The sequence below is a fragment of the Panthera uncia genome, chromosome C2, assembly GCF_023721935.1.
Source record: "Panthera uncia isolate 11264 chromosome C2, Puncia_PCG_1.0, whole genome shotgun sequence".
Taxonomy (NCBI): domain Eukaryota; kingdom Metazoa; phylum Chordata; class Mammalia; order Carnivora; family Felidae; genus Panthera; species Panthera uncia.
Genome location: NC_064810.1, coordinates 81,538,822 through 81,555,979, shown reverse-complemented (window position 1 = coordinate 81,555,979; position 17,158 = coordinate 81,538,822). Strand labels below are relative to the sequence as shown.

At 38.2% G+C, this 17,158-nt stretch overlaps 1 protein-coding gene across 1 annotated transcript in view; it reads left to right on the top strand.

The window, feature by feature from the left end:
- Positions 1–17,158, top strand: part of YEATS2 (YEATS domain containing 2) — a 42,396-nt gene that overhangs the window by 13,972 nt on the left and 11,266 nt on the right. The window contains exons 2-6 of the mRNA XM_049629193.1: positions 6,890–7,007; positions 11,053–11,150; positions 11,692–11,784; positions 15,077–15,322; positions 15,826–15,881. Coding sequence (XP_049485150.1) covers positions 6,905–7,007; positions 11,053–11,150; positions 11,692–11,784; positions 15,077–15,322; positions 15,826–15,881 — 596 coding nt within the window. The 5' untranslated portion in view covers positions 6,890–6,904. The remainder of the gene's footprint in view (positions 1–6,889; positions 7,008–11,052; positions 11,151–11,691; positions 11,785–15,076; positions 15,323–15,825; positions 15,882–17,158) is intronic.

Below are 17,158 nucleotides of genomic sequence, written 5' to 3'. Positions count from 1 at the left end.
GGTAGAAAATGATTGTACTGCTCCTCCCTGGCTCCCCTTTTAAATCAGATGCGAAAAGTTGCCTTGAGTGAGCACAAAATTCAGGGTTCTGATGAGATTCAAATGCATGAGGATCATAGAAGTTTATATTGAGAAGATACCTCACAAAGTACATTGCATATTTTTCAAGGACCTTATTTATAAGATTTCACTCCTTTCCCCAGAATTGGCCACATCTTGTAAAATTATTTGCAAGACAGGATTGTAGGACTGGGTATACTCTGACATAAGAACTAAGATCTTTTACTAAGAATTTCTAGTGACTGTATTACATAATTGTATTTTTAATTATACAGTTTCATTTTAAAATTATTTTTTCTTTCATATTTAAAGATAGAACATTACCAGGTTTAGTTTTGCTTTTGGTCTTTAACTTTTTTCTAGAACTCAGACTTGTTATTTGAACAGGTATGATAGGGTAGTTTTGCTTTCTTACATTGTATGTAGGGGAAAATGTGTATTTTTTTTTTTTAAGTTTAAATTGACAACATTTACTTTGTGTGTGTGTGTATATATATGTATATATATATTTAAGTTTATTTTGAAAGAGTGTGTGTGTGTAGAAGTGGGGGAGGGGTAAAGAGAGGGAGAGAGAGAGAATCTCAAGCAGTCTCTGTGCTGTCAGTGTAGACCCTGACGTGGGGCTTGATCTCATGAACCCTGAGATCATGACTTGAGCTGAAATCAAGAGTTGGATGCTTAACCGATTGAGCCACCTAGATCCCCACTTTTTTTTTTTTTTTTTTAATGTAAGCTTTACCCTCAATGAGGGGCTTGAACTCAACCCCAGGATCATGAGTCACATGTTCTACCAACTGAGCCAGCCAGGTGCCCCAACAATGTTTACCTTTTCCTTTTTTTTTTTTTTTTTTTTAATTTTTTTTTCAACGTTTTTTATTTATTTTTGGGACAGAGAGAGAGACAGAGCATGAATGGGGGAGGGGCAGAGAGAGAGAGAGGGAGACACAGAATCGGAAACAGGCTCCAGGCTCGGAGCCATCAACCCAGAGCCTGACGCGGGGCTCGAACTCACGGACCGCGAGATCGTGACCTGGCTGAAGTCGGACGCTTAACCGACTGCGCCACCCAGGCGCCCCTACCTTTTCCTTTTTAATCCAAAATGTGTTTATTGCTGAGATACCTGGGTGGCACAGTCGGTTAAGTGTCTGACTCTTTTTTTTTTTTTTTTTTTTTGGTGAACCTTTTTTTAAGGTTTATTTATTTTGAGAGAGAGGAGGGGGGGGAGAGAGAGAGAGAGAGAGAAACACACATGGGAAGGGCAGAGAGAGAATCCCAAGCAGGAGCTGCACTGTCAGTGCAGAGCCCGACGTGGGACTCAAACTCACAAACCTCAAGATCATGACCTGAGCTGAAATCAACAGGTGGATGCTTAAGTGACTGAGCCACCCAGGCACCCCTAGATTTCTGACTCTTGATCTCAGCTCAGGTCATGATCTCACGGTTGGGAGTTCAAGCTCTGCATTGGGCTTTGCACTGGGTGTAGAGCATACTTAAGAACAAAACAAAACGTGATCATTGGGATAGTGTTCCACTCATGTTGGTTCAGGCTGCTTTTAGTGCTGCTTCCATCTGAAGGAGCAACTTCCTATAGCCTTGCTCTTCCTCCTGTAGGCTTGCAAAGGACAGTGGAGCAGCCAACACACAAAACCTACCGTTTGTGCATGGCTAAGAGGATGGTGATTTTGTAGCATGCTTGGCACTTCACATCCATGAAATAGGAGTTGGGTCTCTGAACCAGGTGCTTCTTGTGCTTCCTCTTTTCCAGGAGTGCTGAGTAGAGGAGGTCCTTTGCGAGGAGTATGTTCTTATGGAGAGGTCCTCCCCGCTGGAAAGACGTTCACTTTTTATAATGAGTCTGTTTCAGTGAGATAAAAATTCTAAATTAGAGGAATCAGCATTATGTATGTTTCTCTATGTTTCTGTGTTTGGCGTTGGTCCCATGGTATGGAGAAAATCTTTTCTCAAAGTCAAATTATAAACAGTAACAGATTTTTTTTTACCAGTTCACATTTACCATCTCCTTATTCTTTTCAGTTTCATCTGATTCAAAACCAGAGAAAATTAGTAGGACATTTTGTTTCAAAGTTGAATCTGATAATACCTAGCAACTGTTCATAATTTTCTTTTCATAAATCTCAAAGTCAGACAAGAATCCAAAACTTAATATGACCATGGGTCATTTGTTACACATTCCATTCATGTATTATTACATCATGGTGAGAGCATGCCTCAGCACTTGTGCCTAGCTTAGCTAGTGTATACTTGAATGTGGCATGTGTATACTTTAGTATTGTTCTTGCTAGACAGAAGCAGACCTGAATTATTAAAAAGTGCCCAGTGTGGACCTAAATCTTCCTAAACATGTTTATTGGAGGCCCAAATTTATACCCAAATATGACAGGAAAAGCTTTCTTACATGGGCTGCATGAAATATGAATAACCTTGGCAGCACAGGTTAACTCATTGGTGGTTTCTTCCTTACCCACCCCAATCTCTCTACAAATTCTTCTCTTTTTTCCCTTCTGTTTCCCCAGTTTTAGAGCAAAAGTGAAAGAGTTTTGCTTTATCGCTTAAGTGAAGGTGAAATAAAATATTGTTTTCTTCAAGGATCCCCAGGCTTTCTGGGGAGGAGCTGCTATTACTCTTGGGAAGTAGGAGGAGAATATTCAGATTATGAAGTCCATAGAATGGATGAGTGAAGATGATGCTGGACTCACTCATCTTTACAGAATGATCCCATAAGGCTCTGGCAAGCTGTAGGAGACAGGTGGTCACCAAGGAAATGGTGTGGTGCAGAAACAGATTTGGAGATCTGCTGGGATGTGTCTGTCTCTGCTTCTAGGTTTATTGGAGAATAGGAGGTGTGTTTTTTCCCATCTGCATTAAAGAAGAAGGAATGAGGTTTATTGATTTTTAGGAATGTATTCTTTTTTTTATAATGTATTCTTTTTTTATTAAAAATTTTTTAATGTTTATTTATTTTTAAGAGAGAGAGAGAGTGTGTGTGTGTGCACAGGCAGAGGAAGGGCAGAGAGGGTGGGGAAGACACAGAATCTGAAGTAGGCTCCAGGCTCCTAGCTGTCAGCACAGAGCCAGACATGGGGCTTGGACTCACGAACTGCGAGATCATGACCTGAGCTGAAGTCAGACGCTTAACCGACTGAGCCCCACCCAGGCGCCCCTAAAAAAATTTTTTTAATGTTTTTATTCGTTTTAGAGAGAGAGAGAACATGAGCAAGGGAGGGAGGGAGACACAGAATCTGAAGCAGGCTCCAGGCTCTGAGCTATCAGCACAGAGCCTGACATGAGGCCCGAACTCAAGAATCTCGGGATCGTGACCTGAGCCGAAGTCGGCTACTCAACTGACTGAGCCACCCAGGTGCCCCTAGAATGCATTCTTCATGTAGTGACCCAAGATTTTTTTCAGGTTGTCTGAAACTAGTTGCAGACCAAATGCGACCTTCTTCTTACTTTTCAAAGAAATGTTTTATTATTATTAGTTTTATTTTTTCTTAGTAAGTTCTACACCCAAAGTGGGGCTTGAACTCACAACCCCGAAATCAAGAGTCGCATGCTTTGCCATCTGAGCCAGCCAGGTGCCCCATTACGTGTCACTTTTTATAAACTTTTTTTTTTTTAATTTTGTTAATGTTTATTTGTGTTTTGAGATAGCGACAGAGTGCAAGCAGGGGAGGGGCAGAGATAGAGGGAGACACAGAATCCAAAGCAGGCTCCAGGCCCTGAGCTGTCAGCAGAAAGCCTGATGTGGGGCTCAAGAACTGTGAGATCATGACCTGAACTGAAGTCAGAGGCTTAAACCAACTGAACCACCATGTGCCCCTAAAAACCTTAAAAACAGAAAATAATAGTTGGATTCAGGGCCTCTATAAAAGTAAAGATTCATTTATATGCTAAATTAAAGCAGTTATGTAATGATAGTGAACAAACATTAAATGGCTTGATTCAGGATATTTATAAATGCTAAAGATTTTTGAACATTTTTAAGCTTAGTGATAATATACAAGGTAGCAATTACAGGAAAAATGATCTCTTAGATCTAGGTTTTAAGTATATATCATTACATAATGGGTCTCTCTCCCATCTGATTCAAGTAAGCCTGTCTCTGGGATGGATGAAAGAATTGGACTAAGCTAAGAAACTTTTTTTTTTTTTTTTTTTTTTAGGAAAATATTTTTAAGTAATCTTTATACCCAATGTGGAGCTCAAACCCACAACCCTGAGGTTAAGAGTTAATAAGCTCCACTGACTGAGCCAGCCAGGCACCCCTAAGCCAAGAAACCTTTAAATTGTTATTTCTATTTTAACTGAGTCAAAATTTTTGGGTTAGTATTTTATTTTTATTAATTTTATTTTGAAACTTTTTATTACCTCAAGGCACCTGGATGGCTCAGTCAGTTGAGCATCCAACTCTTGATTTTGGCTCAGATTGTGATCCCAGCACTGTGGGATCGAGTCCCACGTCAGGCTCTGTGCCGAGTGTGGAGCCTGCTTGGAATTCTCTCTCCCTTTGCCCCTTTCCCCCTTTCCCCTGCTCACACTCTCTGTGTAAAATAAACAAAAAACAAAAAACACACTCTTTTTATTGCCTCAATAAATACATATTGTGTATTTTTCTTTTGGTTAGGTAAATAACCATTAGCAGTAGAACACAGGTCTGGAAATCAGGGAGCTCTTTCTTTTCTGTGTCATGGATTGTGCTCTATGAGGCAACTCATGTAACCACCCTAGACCTGTTTTTTTTTTTATCTGTATACTGTATCAGTAGGCCCTTGCTGCCCAGTAAGGGAGTCACTAGGCCAAGGTGGTACTAAGCCTTTGAAGTGTGGCTAGTCCAAATTGAGATGTGCTAGAAGTGTAAAATACACACTGGATTTTAAAGACTTAGCACAAAGATAAGAATGTAAAACTTGGGTACATTGGTTAAGCAAAAATATTATTAGAATTAATTTCACCCATTTCTTTTTCCCTTTTTTTTTTTTTAAAGTAATCTCTTTGAGCCCAATGTGGGGCTCAAACTCATGACCCCGGAATCAAGAGTTGCATGCTTTACTGACTGAGCCAGCTAGGCTCCCCTCTTTTTCATTAAAAAAAAAAAATTTTTTTAAGTTTATTTATTTTGAGAGAGTGAGTGAGCAGGGGAGGGGCAGAGAGAGAAGGAGAGAGAATCCCAAGCAGACTCCTCGCCTGCAGCACAGAGCCCAATGTGGGGCTTGAACTCACAAACCATGAGATCATGACCTGAGCCGAAACCAAGAGACTTGGTTGACGCTTAACCAACTGAGCCACCCAGGTGCCCCTCTTTTTCCTTTTTTTAAAGTGACTGCTAGAGAATTTTAAATTCCACACATGGCTCACATTATATATCTTTTGGACAGTGCTGATGTGGACAGCATTTCCTAAATCAACTCATGAAATATTAATAAATGCTCAATGAAACACAGTTTAGAAGAGGAACAGGGTCCAGTAGAACTTTTTGCAGTGATATAAATGTTCTGTATTTGCACTGTCCAATATTGTAGCTACTAAACTACTGACGGCTATTGAGCACTTGAAATGTGGCTACTTCTGAAATTGAAAAATTGAAATGTGAAGAAAGGGACTGAATTTTGAATTAACTTTATTTTTTTATGTTTATTATCTTGAGAGGGAGGGAGGGACTGAGCGGGGGTGGGGAGGTGAGGGGAGGGTGGGGAAAGAGAGAGTGAGAGAGAACAAGAGGGGAAGGGGCAGAGAGAAGGAGAAACAGAATCCCAAGCAGGCTCTGCACCCTCAACACAGAGTCCTATGTGGGGCTTGAACCCACAAACTATGAGATCATGACCTGAGCTGAGATCAAGAGTTGGACACTTAACTGACTGAGCCACTGAAGCACCCCTAACTTTATTTTTTTAATTTTTAACAGTTTACTTAACACCAAATAGCAACATATGGGTAGTTGCTAATGTATTGGGACAGTGCAGACCTGGAATATTTATGGGATTGTTTTACTCAAAGACCTGTGTACATAGGACTTGTTTACCAGATTGCAAACTTGGCTGTCTTAATATAAGTCTGTGTTTATTATGAATAATGATAAATGATCAATATTATTGAGTACCTGTTATGTAGCAGGCACGTTTAAGTAGCAGAAAGAGGATTTGTATGATAAATTATTTATTGAGAGCTTAACTATATGTATTGCTCATTTTTTTAAGTTTAAGAAATTTTTTATTTTATTATTTTTTGAGAGAGACACACAGAGTGTGAGCGGGGGAGGGGCAGAGAGAGACGGAGACAGAGAATGTGAAGCAGACTCCAGGCTTTGAGCTGTCAGCATAGAGCCCGGCGAGGGGCTCAAACCCACAAACTGTGAGATCATGACCTGAGCCGGGGTCGGGTGGTTAACTGACTGAGCCACCCAGGTGCCTCTCATATTTTGTAATATGGTGGCTGCATTGTGAATTCCAAGATGCTATTTGGGCTTTAACCATGTTGTTATCAGAGTCTGGTTTCTTTCCTTTCGTTATGAGTGCCCTTCATTGAAAGACTGGCCCCTTTTGAAAAGCCTGAGTAGTGTGCTGCCTTGTTAAAGGATTTTCTCTTGAAAGGCAAACCTATGCTTTTTAACAGATGATGATGATTTTTTTTCCTGAAAGTTAACCTTTGAAGGTAGTTAATGCTTTTGGCTTTAACAGGGATATGTGCATGTTTACACTGAGACTTATGAGTTATCAGCATTATGTAATATTCCTTTTATATATGTGTAGACATATATTTATAAGTACTGGCATCAAACAGTGTTACTTGTTTATTTATTATTACTTCACAGTGAAGAACGAATGTCATGATGTCTGGAATCAAGCGGACAATCAAAGAAACCGACCCTGATTATGAGGATGTATCTGTGGCCCTTCCAAATAAGCGACATAAAGCAATTGAGAATTCAGGTAGAAATTCACCTCCCTTAGGAAATTATTTATTTCTTTGTTGAATCTGCCTCCCTATAAGATTTACAGAAACTAAAACAAAATGCATTTCCACTGCTGTATATAATTTGAAGAGGGATTAGTTAAGTGCTCTGTTAATAGCAATACGCCATTTGTGACATAGAGGCCAGGAAGACAATCAGGTAGACAGTGAAGTGTCAGTAATGAGACTGGCTGTAAGTTTTAGCTACGGTTGTGTGTTAGTTACAACCATAAAGTCCTATAATATGTATACTGCAGTGTGGTAGATGATTATAGGTGGCACATTGGGTTAAGTTTTTTATTGTAATTGTTGCATATTATTTTAATGTCTATTGGAAAGGTGATGGTCTCATCAAACTTGTAATTTTGTGACTACTTTTGCTTAGGATGAGGCTAAAATAATGTAAAAATATTATTTAATTATGTTAATTAGGTGTTTCATAGGGTTCTCAGATGTGGTGTAGGTAACTTAAAGGTGGTATACGAATGATATACATTTGAGAAATAGTGATCTAGTTTAACTCCTGCACTTAGTTGCTAGTAGTTAAGGGGCATTAAACTACTTGCCCAAGATCATATAATTGGTTGAAGAGCAAATCATCAACTGTGTGTAGCTACCCAGAATGTTTTAAGCTCTCTCAGAAAAAGTTGCTAAATTTGAGTTATTTTATTTTATTTTAATTTTTTTAAATGTTTATTTTTGAGAGTGAGAGCGTGAGTGGGGGAGGGGCAGAGAAAGAGGGGGACAGAGGATCCAAAGTAGGCTCTATGCTGACAGCAGAGCCCTATGCGGGCCCGAACTCACAAACCACAAGATCATCACCTGAGCCAAAGTCGGATGCTTAACCAGTTGAGCCACCCAGGTGCCCCTGAATTTGAGTTCTTAAATTATTCCTGGAATTCATTACTGTTTATTTAAATAGTAAGTCCATGTAAGTTAACATTTACAGCTGGGTAAAGAAGGCAGCCAAGTCATAAAGTGTTGTAGCTCCACAAAGATTAGTGCTGCTAGAATTGAAGTAGTGAAAGAAAATTCCTGTCTTTCTCAGTGCAGTCAGGTCATATGTACCACAGAAAGTCTTTGTGGACCAAAAATTATCAAATTGAATTCCAAATAATGAAACCATTTCATTCACTGCAACCTTTCCCCTCATTCAGTTGTAATTTTATTTATAAGGAAAAGTCATTTCCTTTCTGTAATAAGCCAAACAAATGTGAAACTTATATCCATTATGCAAATGCATCACATGGCATAACTTTTTTTTTTTAAAGAAAACTGAGAGTAGGAAAAACTGTTTTAGTAAACATCATAATTTCATTTTTTAAAAAATTTTTTTTTTCAACGTTTTTTATTTATTTTTGGGAGAGAGACAGAGCATGAACGGGGGAGGGGCAGAGAGAGAGGGAGACACAGAATAGGAAACAGGCTCCAGGCTCTGAGCCATCAGCCCAGAGCCTGACGTGGGGCTCGAACTCACGGACCGCGAGATCGTGACCTGACTAAAGTCGGACGCTTAACCGACTGCGCCACCCAGGCGCCCCCATAATTTCATTTTAAATCCGGTGTAAGTTCCCAGATACTTAGCCTAACAGGGATGGTTTTTTCTTACTGAAAGACAGTTTGCTATTCTTCTTTTTGATGTCCATACTCTGCCTAATCCCAAGCCATGTTTTTATTTTTCAGAATTTTTCTCAAAGTAGATTTGGTAGGATGCTTCCCTTTGCTTGTATTGTTTTGTTTGTGTTTTTTTTTATTCTATGAAAGGGATAATTTAGAAGTGTTTCTTTCTGAGGAGCTTATGATAAAATAGCCTTCAGTGATCACAGTTTCTGACTTTTCAGCCTTCCCTAAGAGTATCTGCTGGTTTCTACAGACAAGGACATATATATAGTAATACTAGAAAATACTTTTCTTTTTCATGATGAGAAATATCAGTCATTTGCTTCCATGCAGACATATCCACAAGAATGCTCTCTTATTCCATTACTAGTATACATTGAAGTTTAATGGCAACATTGAAGTTGCCATATAATGTCATGTTTTACAATGAGAAAGTGATATGGCCATCAGAGTAGCCAAATTTTCTCTGCAGTTTTTCATATACTTCAAAGCATGAGTGAACATCATTTTTTCATGTTATAAACACAGAATCCTTTTGCAAAATTCCAGGTTTTTTTTTTCTTTTTAAAGATTTTATTTTGAAGTAATCTCTCCACCCAAAGTGGGGCTTGAACATAATTACAGCCCCAAGGTCAAGAGTTGTATATTCTGTTGACTGAGCCAGCCAGCTGCCCCCAAATTCCAGGTTTTTCAAGCAGTCATTTGGCTCTTTTTTTTTCTCTTGTATCTGATATTTTAGACTCTGAGTTGCATATTATTTTGAGTAGTCATCATCAGAATTCTATCACATTTAGAGGCATTTTCTTTTCTTTTTTTCTTTCCTTTTTTCTCTTTCTTTAAGTTTTTATTTAAATAACTTTAAATTTTTTTTTTAACGTTTATTTATTTTTGAGACAGAGAGAGACAGAGTGTGAACGGGGGAGGGTCAGAGAGAGGGGGACACAGAATCTGAAACAGGCTCCAGGCTCCGAGCTGTCAGCACAGAGCCCGACGCGGGGCTCGAACTCACGGACCTCGAGATCATGACCTGAGCCGAAGTCGGCCGCTTAACTGACTGAGCCACCCAGGTGCCCCTAAATACCTGTTAACACATAGTGTAATACTAGCTTCAGGAGTAGAAGCATTTTTACTTTTGAATTCTTTATTTGCTTATTCCTTTATGTAGTTGTGATCAGAAACTGCTGAATTGCTTGCCATATCCTTCTCTACAGAAGGAAGCTACATGCCTTTTTATGAACTGCTCTTATATCACAGACTGCCTCCTCTCTAGCTAACTGTATTTTCTTTGTCCTTGGACTGTGGTTTTTCACAGGTCAATAAATGTTTCTCCTGGAATTTTAATAGATTTCATTTTTTTTCCCCAGTAATTTTATTTTGATACAATTCCAAACAGAATAATTGCAAGGAATACTTGCATGTCTTTTATCCAGATTAATTTGCCAGTTGTTTATATTTTTGCCTTATTTGATTTATCAGTCTTTCCCCCACCCCAAACACACACACAAACACACACAGTCGCACAAATGCATGCATTCAGGTATATATGCACATCATTCTTTTTTTTTTTTTTTTAATTTTTTTTTTTTAACGTTTATTTATTTTTGAGACAGAGAGAGACAGAGCATGAACGGGGGAGGGGCAGAGAGAGAGGGAGACACAGAATCCGAAGCAGCCTCCAGGCTCTGAGCCATCAGCCCAGGGCCCGACGTGGGGCTCGAACTCAAGGACCATGAGATCGTGACCTGAGCTCAAGTCGGACGCTTAACTGACTGAGCCACCCAGGCGCCCCCACATCATTCTTTTTAAATCGTTGGAAAATAAGTTGGACACCTGTAAACACAGTGTTATTTCCTAGGGAGATTCTCTTATGTGATCATAGTACTATTATCAGAAGCAGGAAATTTTAACATTCATCCATTACATTGTGTAACCTATAGTCCATATTCAACACTTGAATAACAGGGACTAGTTGTCCCAGTATTGTATTTTATAACTGTTTTCCCCTCTCCAGGATCCAGTCCAGGATCACACAATGCATTTTGTTGTCATATCTCTAATCTCCTCAACCTTTCTGTCTTTCTTGACTCTAATATTTGAATCATATAAGCCAGTTACTATGTGGAATATCCTTCAGTTAGGTTTGTTTGATGTTCCCTGTGATTAGATTTAGCATTTTTCACCAGAACGGCATAGAGTGATGACATTTCATTATGTCAGAAAACACATGAGGTCAGTTTGCCCCTGTATTAGTGATGTTAACTTTTCATCATTGATTAAGGTGACAGCCACTAGGCTTCTCCACTTAGGAGTCATTGTTTCTGGGTTTGTTCTATTGCATGCTGACTTAAATCAAGACAGTCACGGATTAATTAGACCTTGGATTATTTTATGTTCTTTTTGCAGCTCGAGATGCTGCTGTGCAGAAGATTGAGACTATTATTAAGGAACAGTTTGCACTTGAAATGAAGAATAAGGAACATGAAATTGAAGTCATCGATCAGGTATAATGGTGATAATGGTGATATATTTAAAAAATGGTGATAAATTTAAAAAAACAACAAAGCTATTGCAAAAAAATCTATACATGATGAATTAAAAAAGATCTGTTGAGATAAAATTATGTTTTTTTTCCCTTTGCCGTTCTTTTAAAGAGTTTTCTCATTCTGGAAAAAAGGCATTTTTTTTCTATAAATGAAACTGCAGGAAAACATAATGAAAAAAAATTACCTGAAATTCCATCCCAAAACATAATTCCTCTTTGCTCTTGTGCCCAGTTTCTTTATGGACGTTTCTCAGTGAATATGCATATATACACACAAATGTTCATATTAACATGTCTGTATTCTCTTGCAAACATTGGCTTTTGTCATTCCTTTCAATCCTTTGCCAGTTTGATAGGTAGAAATAGTCATGTTTTTGCTTTCCTTTGCTTATTAGAGAAATTGAGCTTTTGGTCATTTGTATTTCTTATTTTATGAAAATTTTTATAGTGTATCTCTTCTGTCATTTCCATTTTTTTAATGAGTTAACATTTGTTTGTAGCGATTGATTGAGGCAAGAAGGATGATGGATAAACTTCGTGCCTGCATTGTTGCCAACTACTATGCTTCTGCAGGCCTTCTAAAAGTTTCTGAGGTAAGTTTTCCTCATATACAATCATTTCTGGCCATCCATATTTGTTGTATGAAGGGGAAATCAGTGTTAATGTGAAATTCCTGCCTTTGAAACGTATCTTGTATTGGCCTTCAGAATTCAAGAAGCCTCGCCTCCCTTCCTGGGAAAATACATAAACTGTCAATAATCCCAAGTAACATTTTTTCCTTTTTATTTAATCCTTTTCCAACTAATATTCAGTACTGTTGCTAGGATTTGCAGATACAAAGTTGAATGAGACCCTGTTCTTGCCTTATTCTTCATTTGATTATGGTCGGCTTTGTAGCAAATTATAGGTAGATTGATTTTCCTAATGAACAGCAATTTGTAGTTTCAGTATATATACCTTATTCAGGAAACCCTGATTTTTTTCCCCAGTCTTTATGAAAAATTTCAAGTACACTGAAGAGGTGAAATAAACACCTGTTTATGCTTGTTTAGATTCCGTATTTTAACATTTTGCTTTATTTATCTTATTTTTCTCTAGAACATTTGAAAATAAGTTCCAGGCATCATGACACTTCACCCCTAAATACTTAAATCATTTATTTCCTAAAGGACATTCTTTTGTGACTTCCTGATATTATTTGATAACCAATCCATATTCATATTTTCCCAGTTGTCCCCAAAATATCTTTTAAAGATTAAAAAAAATTTTTTTTAATGCTTGTTTATTTTTGAGAGAGAGAAGCGTGCACGCATACACACGAATGGGGGAGGGGCAGAGAGAGAGGGAGACAGAATCTGAAGCAGGCTCCAGGCTCTGAGCTGTCAGCACAGAGCCTGACGCGGGTTTCGAACTCATGAACTGTGAGATCATGACCTGAGCTAAAGTTGAACACTTAACTGACTGAGTCACCCAGAGCCCCGTCCCCAAAATACCTTTTAAAGCTTGTTTTTGACACGGGATCTAAGGTTCATGGGCTACATTTGGACGTTTTGTTTCTCTAGACTCATTTCATCTAAAATACTTCTTTCACCTTTTCCCCATGATATTGACTTATTTGAAGAGAATAGTTCATTTATGTTTATAGGATATCCCACATTTTGGGTTTATTATTTTTCCCCTTGGGTTATTCCTTCATTCCCTCTATTTTTTTGCAAACTGGTAGTTGGGTCTAAAGATTTGATTAAAGTTAGAGGTTTTTGGCAATAATACTTCCTAAGTGATTCTGTATACCTCATGATTATATCACATCAGGTCACATAGTAATCAGGTTGTCCTATTGTTAAAGATATTAAGTTTAACCACTTAGTTAATGTGATTACCACTAGATTGGTCCAGTTATAAAGGAATGGGGATAGGGTTCAACTGAAACAGAAGTTCTTGTTTGACAGTTTGATAATTTCAGCATAACTTTTGTTCGTTTTTCATTTTAAAATTTCTTTTTCATAAGTTTTCTCAGATCATTCTCTTGGACAGTACTGGCTCAGTGAGAATGGCGGCAGGGCTGGGGAAGGTGTGACAGCATACTGCTTTCTTTGCATTGTTCCCCATGGTTTTTACAGATAAGAGGTGCTGTGTTTTGGCTTTCATGTCATCCTGTGGAGCTTAGGGTACCTGGCATTGGTGGTACTCCTGACATTGTCTTGGAGAAATCTGGAGCATTATTTGAGTTTAATCTTAGGTAGTTGTTTCTTCTACTTTAGGAATTTCCATAATGCATATTAGAGTCTAAACTATTTTTTAATTTTTTTTTCTAAATGTTTGTTTTTGAGAGAGAGAGCACATGCTCGAGCTGGGATAAGACAGAGAGAGAGGGAGACATAGAATCCACAGCAGACTCCAGGCTCCAAGCTGTCTGTACAGAGCCTGACGTGGGGCTCGAACCCACGAACCTTAAGATTTACGACCTGAGTCGAAGTCAGACCCGTAACTGACTGAGCTACCCAGGGGCCCTGAGCTATTTTTTTAGAGCTATCATAACAAATTACCAGAAGCTTGGTGGCTTAAAATAAGAGGAATTTATTATCTGATGATTGTGGAGACTAGCAGTCCTAAGTCAGGGTGTTGGCTGGACCATGTTGTCTCTGAAGGCTGTAGGGAAGAATCCTTCTTTGCCTTCGCCTACCTTCTGACAGTTGCTGGCAAACCTTGGCATTCCTTGACTAGTGGCTACATCACTGTAGTTTCTGTATATCTTCACATGGATATTTTCTCTCTTGTGTGTCTTCTTAGTTTCTCTCTGTCCACATTTCCCTCTTAACTAGGTAGGCCCTAAAGCAGTATGATTTCATCTTAACTTGATCATATCTGCAAAGAGTCTATTTCCAAATAGAGTCACCTTCAAGGTTCAGGGTGCATATGAATTTTTGGGAGATGCTCTTCAATGCAGATTTTAAAGTCCTTTCTTATAAGCTAGCAGCTGCATGGTATGGGGCTTGTAGTTATTCTGTCTGAAGAGGTGGTTGTCCATTTAATATTTTGTTGCCTTTTTTTTTTTTTTTTTTAAACCATTAGCACTTCTGAACTGTTACTTGGTGGTCTAGAAGTACACTGATTTTTTTGCTGTTTTGATTAGGATTTATTCAAGGATATTTAGGTGTATTTTTGTCTATTACAATCTGCCATTTAATTATTTTTAGTTTGCTGTAACAAAATACATCACAGCTCTAAAAAATACCCTTTATTATTGAGATTCAGCAGTTTTGTTCCTTTGAAATCCTAGTCTCTTGACTCCTTTTCTCTCACTAAATGATGTTAATAGCACGGTTTTTAAAAGCTGTGCTGCCTAGGAACTGTAGAGTGAATCACATTATAACAGAGTACACTGTATTTTGTATCCAAGTAACAAGATACACAAAAATATTCCAGGCTTCAGTACTGGTCTGATAGCAAATATATGTAAGTATTAATCATTTTACAGCATTTTATGCTACATTTTACTCCTGTGTGGGAGCCATTTTACATACACATTTAAAAAAATCTTTATGTCTCTTACAGGAATGTTTTATTTAGAGCAGTTGATGAGTTTGTGTTAAAGCATTGTGAGACTAATTTTTTAAAAGTCAGATCTTACTTTCTATATGTTACTACCTATTCACCTTGATTTCTCATTTTCAGAGAACTTGCATTTTTAACTTTCAGTGTTAGGACCTTCACACAATTATTTATCACTTTCTAGTTTTTGTTTTGTTGACCCAGACCACGTTAAGGAGCTTGGACTTCGTTTTATGGGTGTGGGGAGACTTTGAAGAATTTCAAGCATGATCCCTAAATAGATAAGGTTTTAGAAAGATTAAAAGTTTAATTTGCTTGCTTTCATTTTTGCAGGGATCAAAAACATGTGATACAATGGTTTTTAATCATCCTGCTATCAAGAAATTTTTGGAATCACCATCTAGGTCATCCTCTCCTGCCAATCAGAGATCAGAAACACCATCAGCCAATCATTCAGAAAGTGATTCTTTATCTCAACACAATGACTTCTTATCTGACAAAGACAATAACAGCAATATGGATATAGAGGAAAGACTCTCAAACAACATGGAACAGAGACCAAGTCGAAATACTGGAAGGGTATAGTTGGATGGGTGGGAGGGAGTCAGAGGAGAAGGGAACTAGTATTTTCTAAGTATGTATTATTTCATTTTCTCTTCATAAGAACCCTAGGAAATAAGTCAATTATATCCCTTTTGGAGATGGGGAAGCCGTCTTGAAGAGGTTAAAGTTCTGTTTGCCCACAAGTATCAGAATTGAGAATTAAACTTAAGCTGAGAATTAAACTGAATCAGAACTGTGTACCGCACAACTCCTAGATGCCATCCACATAGATATGAGAGAAACCTTGAGGAATTGGCAATTCTGTGACCTTGTCCAAAGTCTTTCCATTCTGTCATGTTTTATTTTCTTTTCAGCATTTTCCTTTGTGGAACTTTAATGCTTTAAAAACTGGGGGAAACTTGACAAATAATAAATAGAATTGAAAACCATTTATTCTTCTTTGATCCTGCCAGTTTCTTATTTGAGTTCCTGTATCAAACTGCTCTGAATTTCTCGGTATATATAATATTTGGCTATAGAGCCCTTACTGGATGATTTTCCTAGCCAGGGGTTCTGTGGTAGAGGAAATCTCCAGGTTGCTTTTCACATACTCAGACATCAAGGATTTTATTTATTTATTTTTTCAATTTTTTTTTAACGTTTATTTATTTTTGAGAGCCAGAGCACGAATGGGGGAGGGGCAGAGAGAGATAGGGACACACAGAATCCGAAGCAGGCTCCAGGCTCTGAGCTGTCAGCACAGAGCCCGATCAATGCAGGGCTGGAACCCACAAACTGTGCGATCATGACCTGAGCTGAAGTTGGACATTTAACTGACTGAGCCACCCGGGTGCCCCGGATTTGATTTATTTTTGATAAAAATCAAATTAAAATTTTCTGATTGTGAATCTGTACGTGTTCATTGTTGAAAAATTTACAGGAAAGTAAAAACAATAGGAAAGTCATTCATGATGCCACCACCCAAAAATGAAAACTCTTAATGTTTGGATTTACTTGTTTCTAACCACTATTATTTCTGAGCAAATACTGCATTTTTTTTTTTTTTTGTATGTGTGTGTGTGTTTTTTTTTTTTTCTAAGATTTTTTTTAATCTCTACACCCAATATGGGGCTTGAACTTACAACCCCAAGATCAAAAGTCATATACTCTACTGACTGAACCAGCTAAGCACCCCTTTTTGTTTGTTTTTGTTTGTTTTTATGTGTGTGTGTGTGTGTATTTTTTAATGTTTTATTTATTTTTGTGAGAGAGGGAGAGTGGGGGAGGGGCAGAGAAAGAGGGAGACAGAGGATTTGAAGCAGGCTCTGTGCTGACAGTAGTGAGCCCCATGTGGGGCTCGAACTCACAAACTATGAGATCAAGACCTCAGCCGAAGTCAGATGCTGTTTTTTGTTTCAATTAAAAATAATTTAGGTAATACTGGTCATAGGATTTAGAAACTTACCATCTTGTATGTAATATACATGCTCATGTTTATGTAACAAATATTTAGTGTTTACTACATATGTACCAGGCACTTCTCTGAGAACTGTACAAAACAATCATGTGGCACAGGTACTGCTATCTTTATTTTTTATTATTTTTTTTAGATTTTCTTTTTCTAATGTTTATTCGTTTTTGAGAGACAGAGATAGAGCGCGAGTAGGGGAGGGGTAGAGTGAGAGGGAGACACAGAATCTGAAGCAGGCTCCAGGCTCTGTGACAGCAGTGAGCCCGATGTGGGGCTCGAACCTTGAGATCACAACCTGAGCCGAAGTCGGCCGCTTAGCTGACTGAGCCACCCAGGCGCCCCTGATTTTTATTTTTAAGTAATCTCTATACCCAATGTGGAGATCAAACTTACAACCCCAA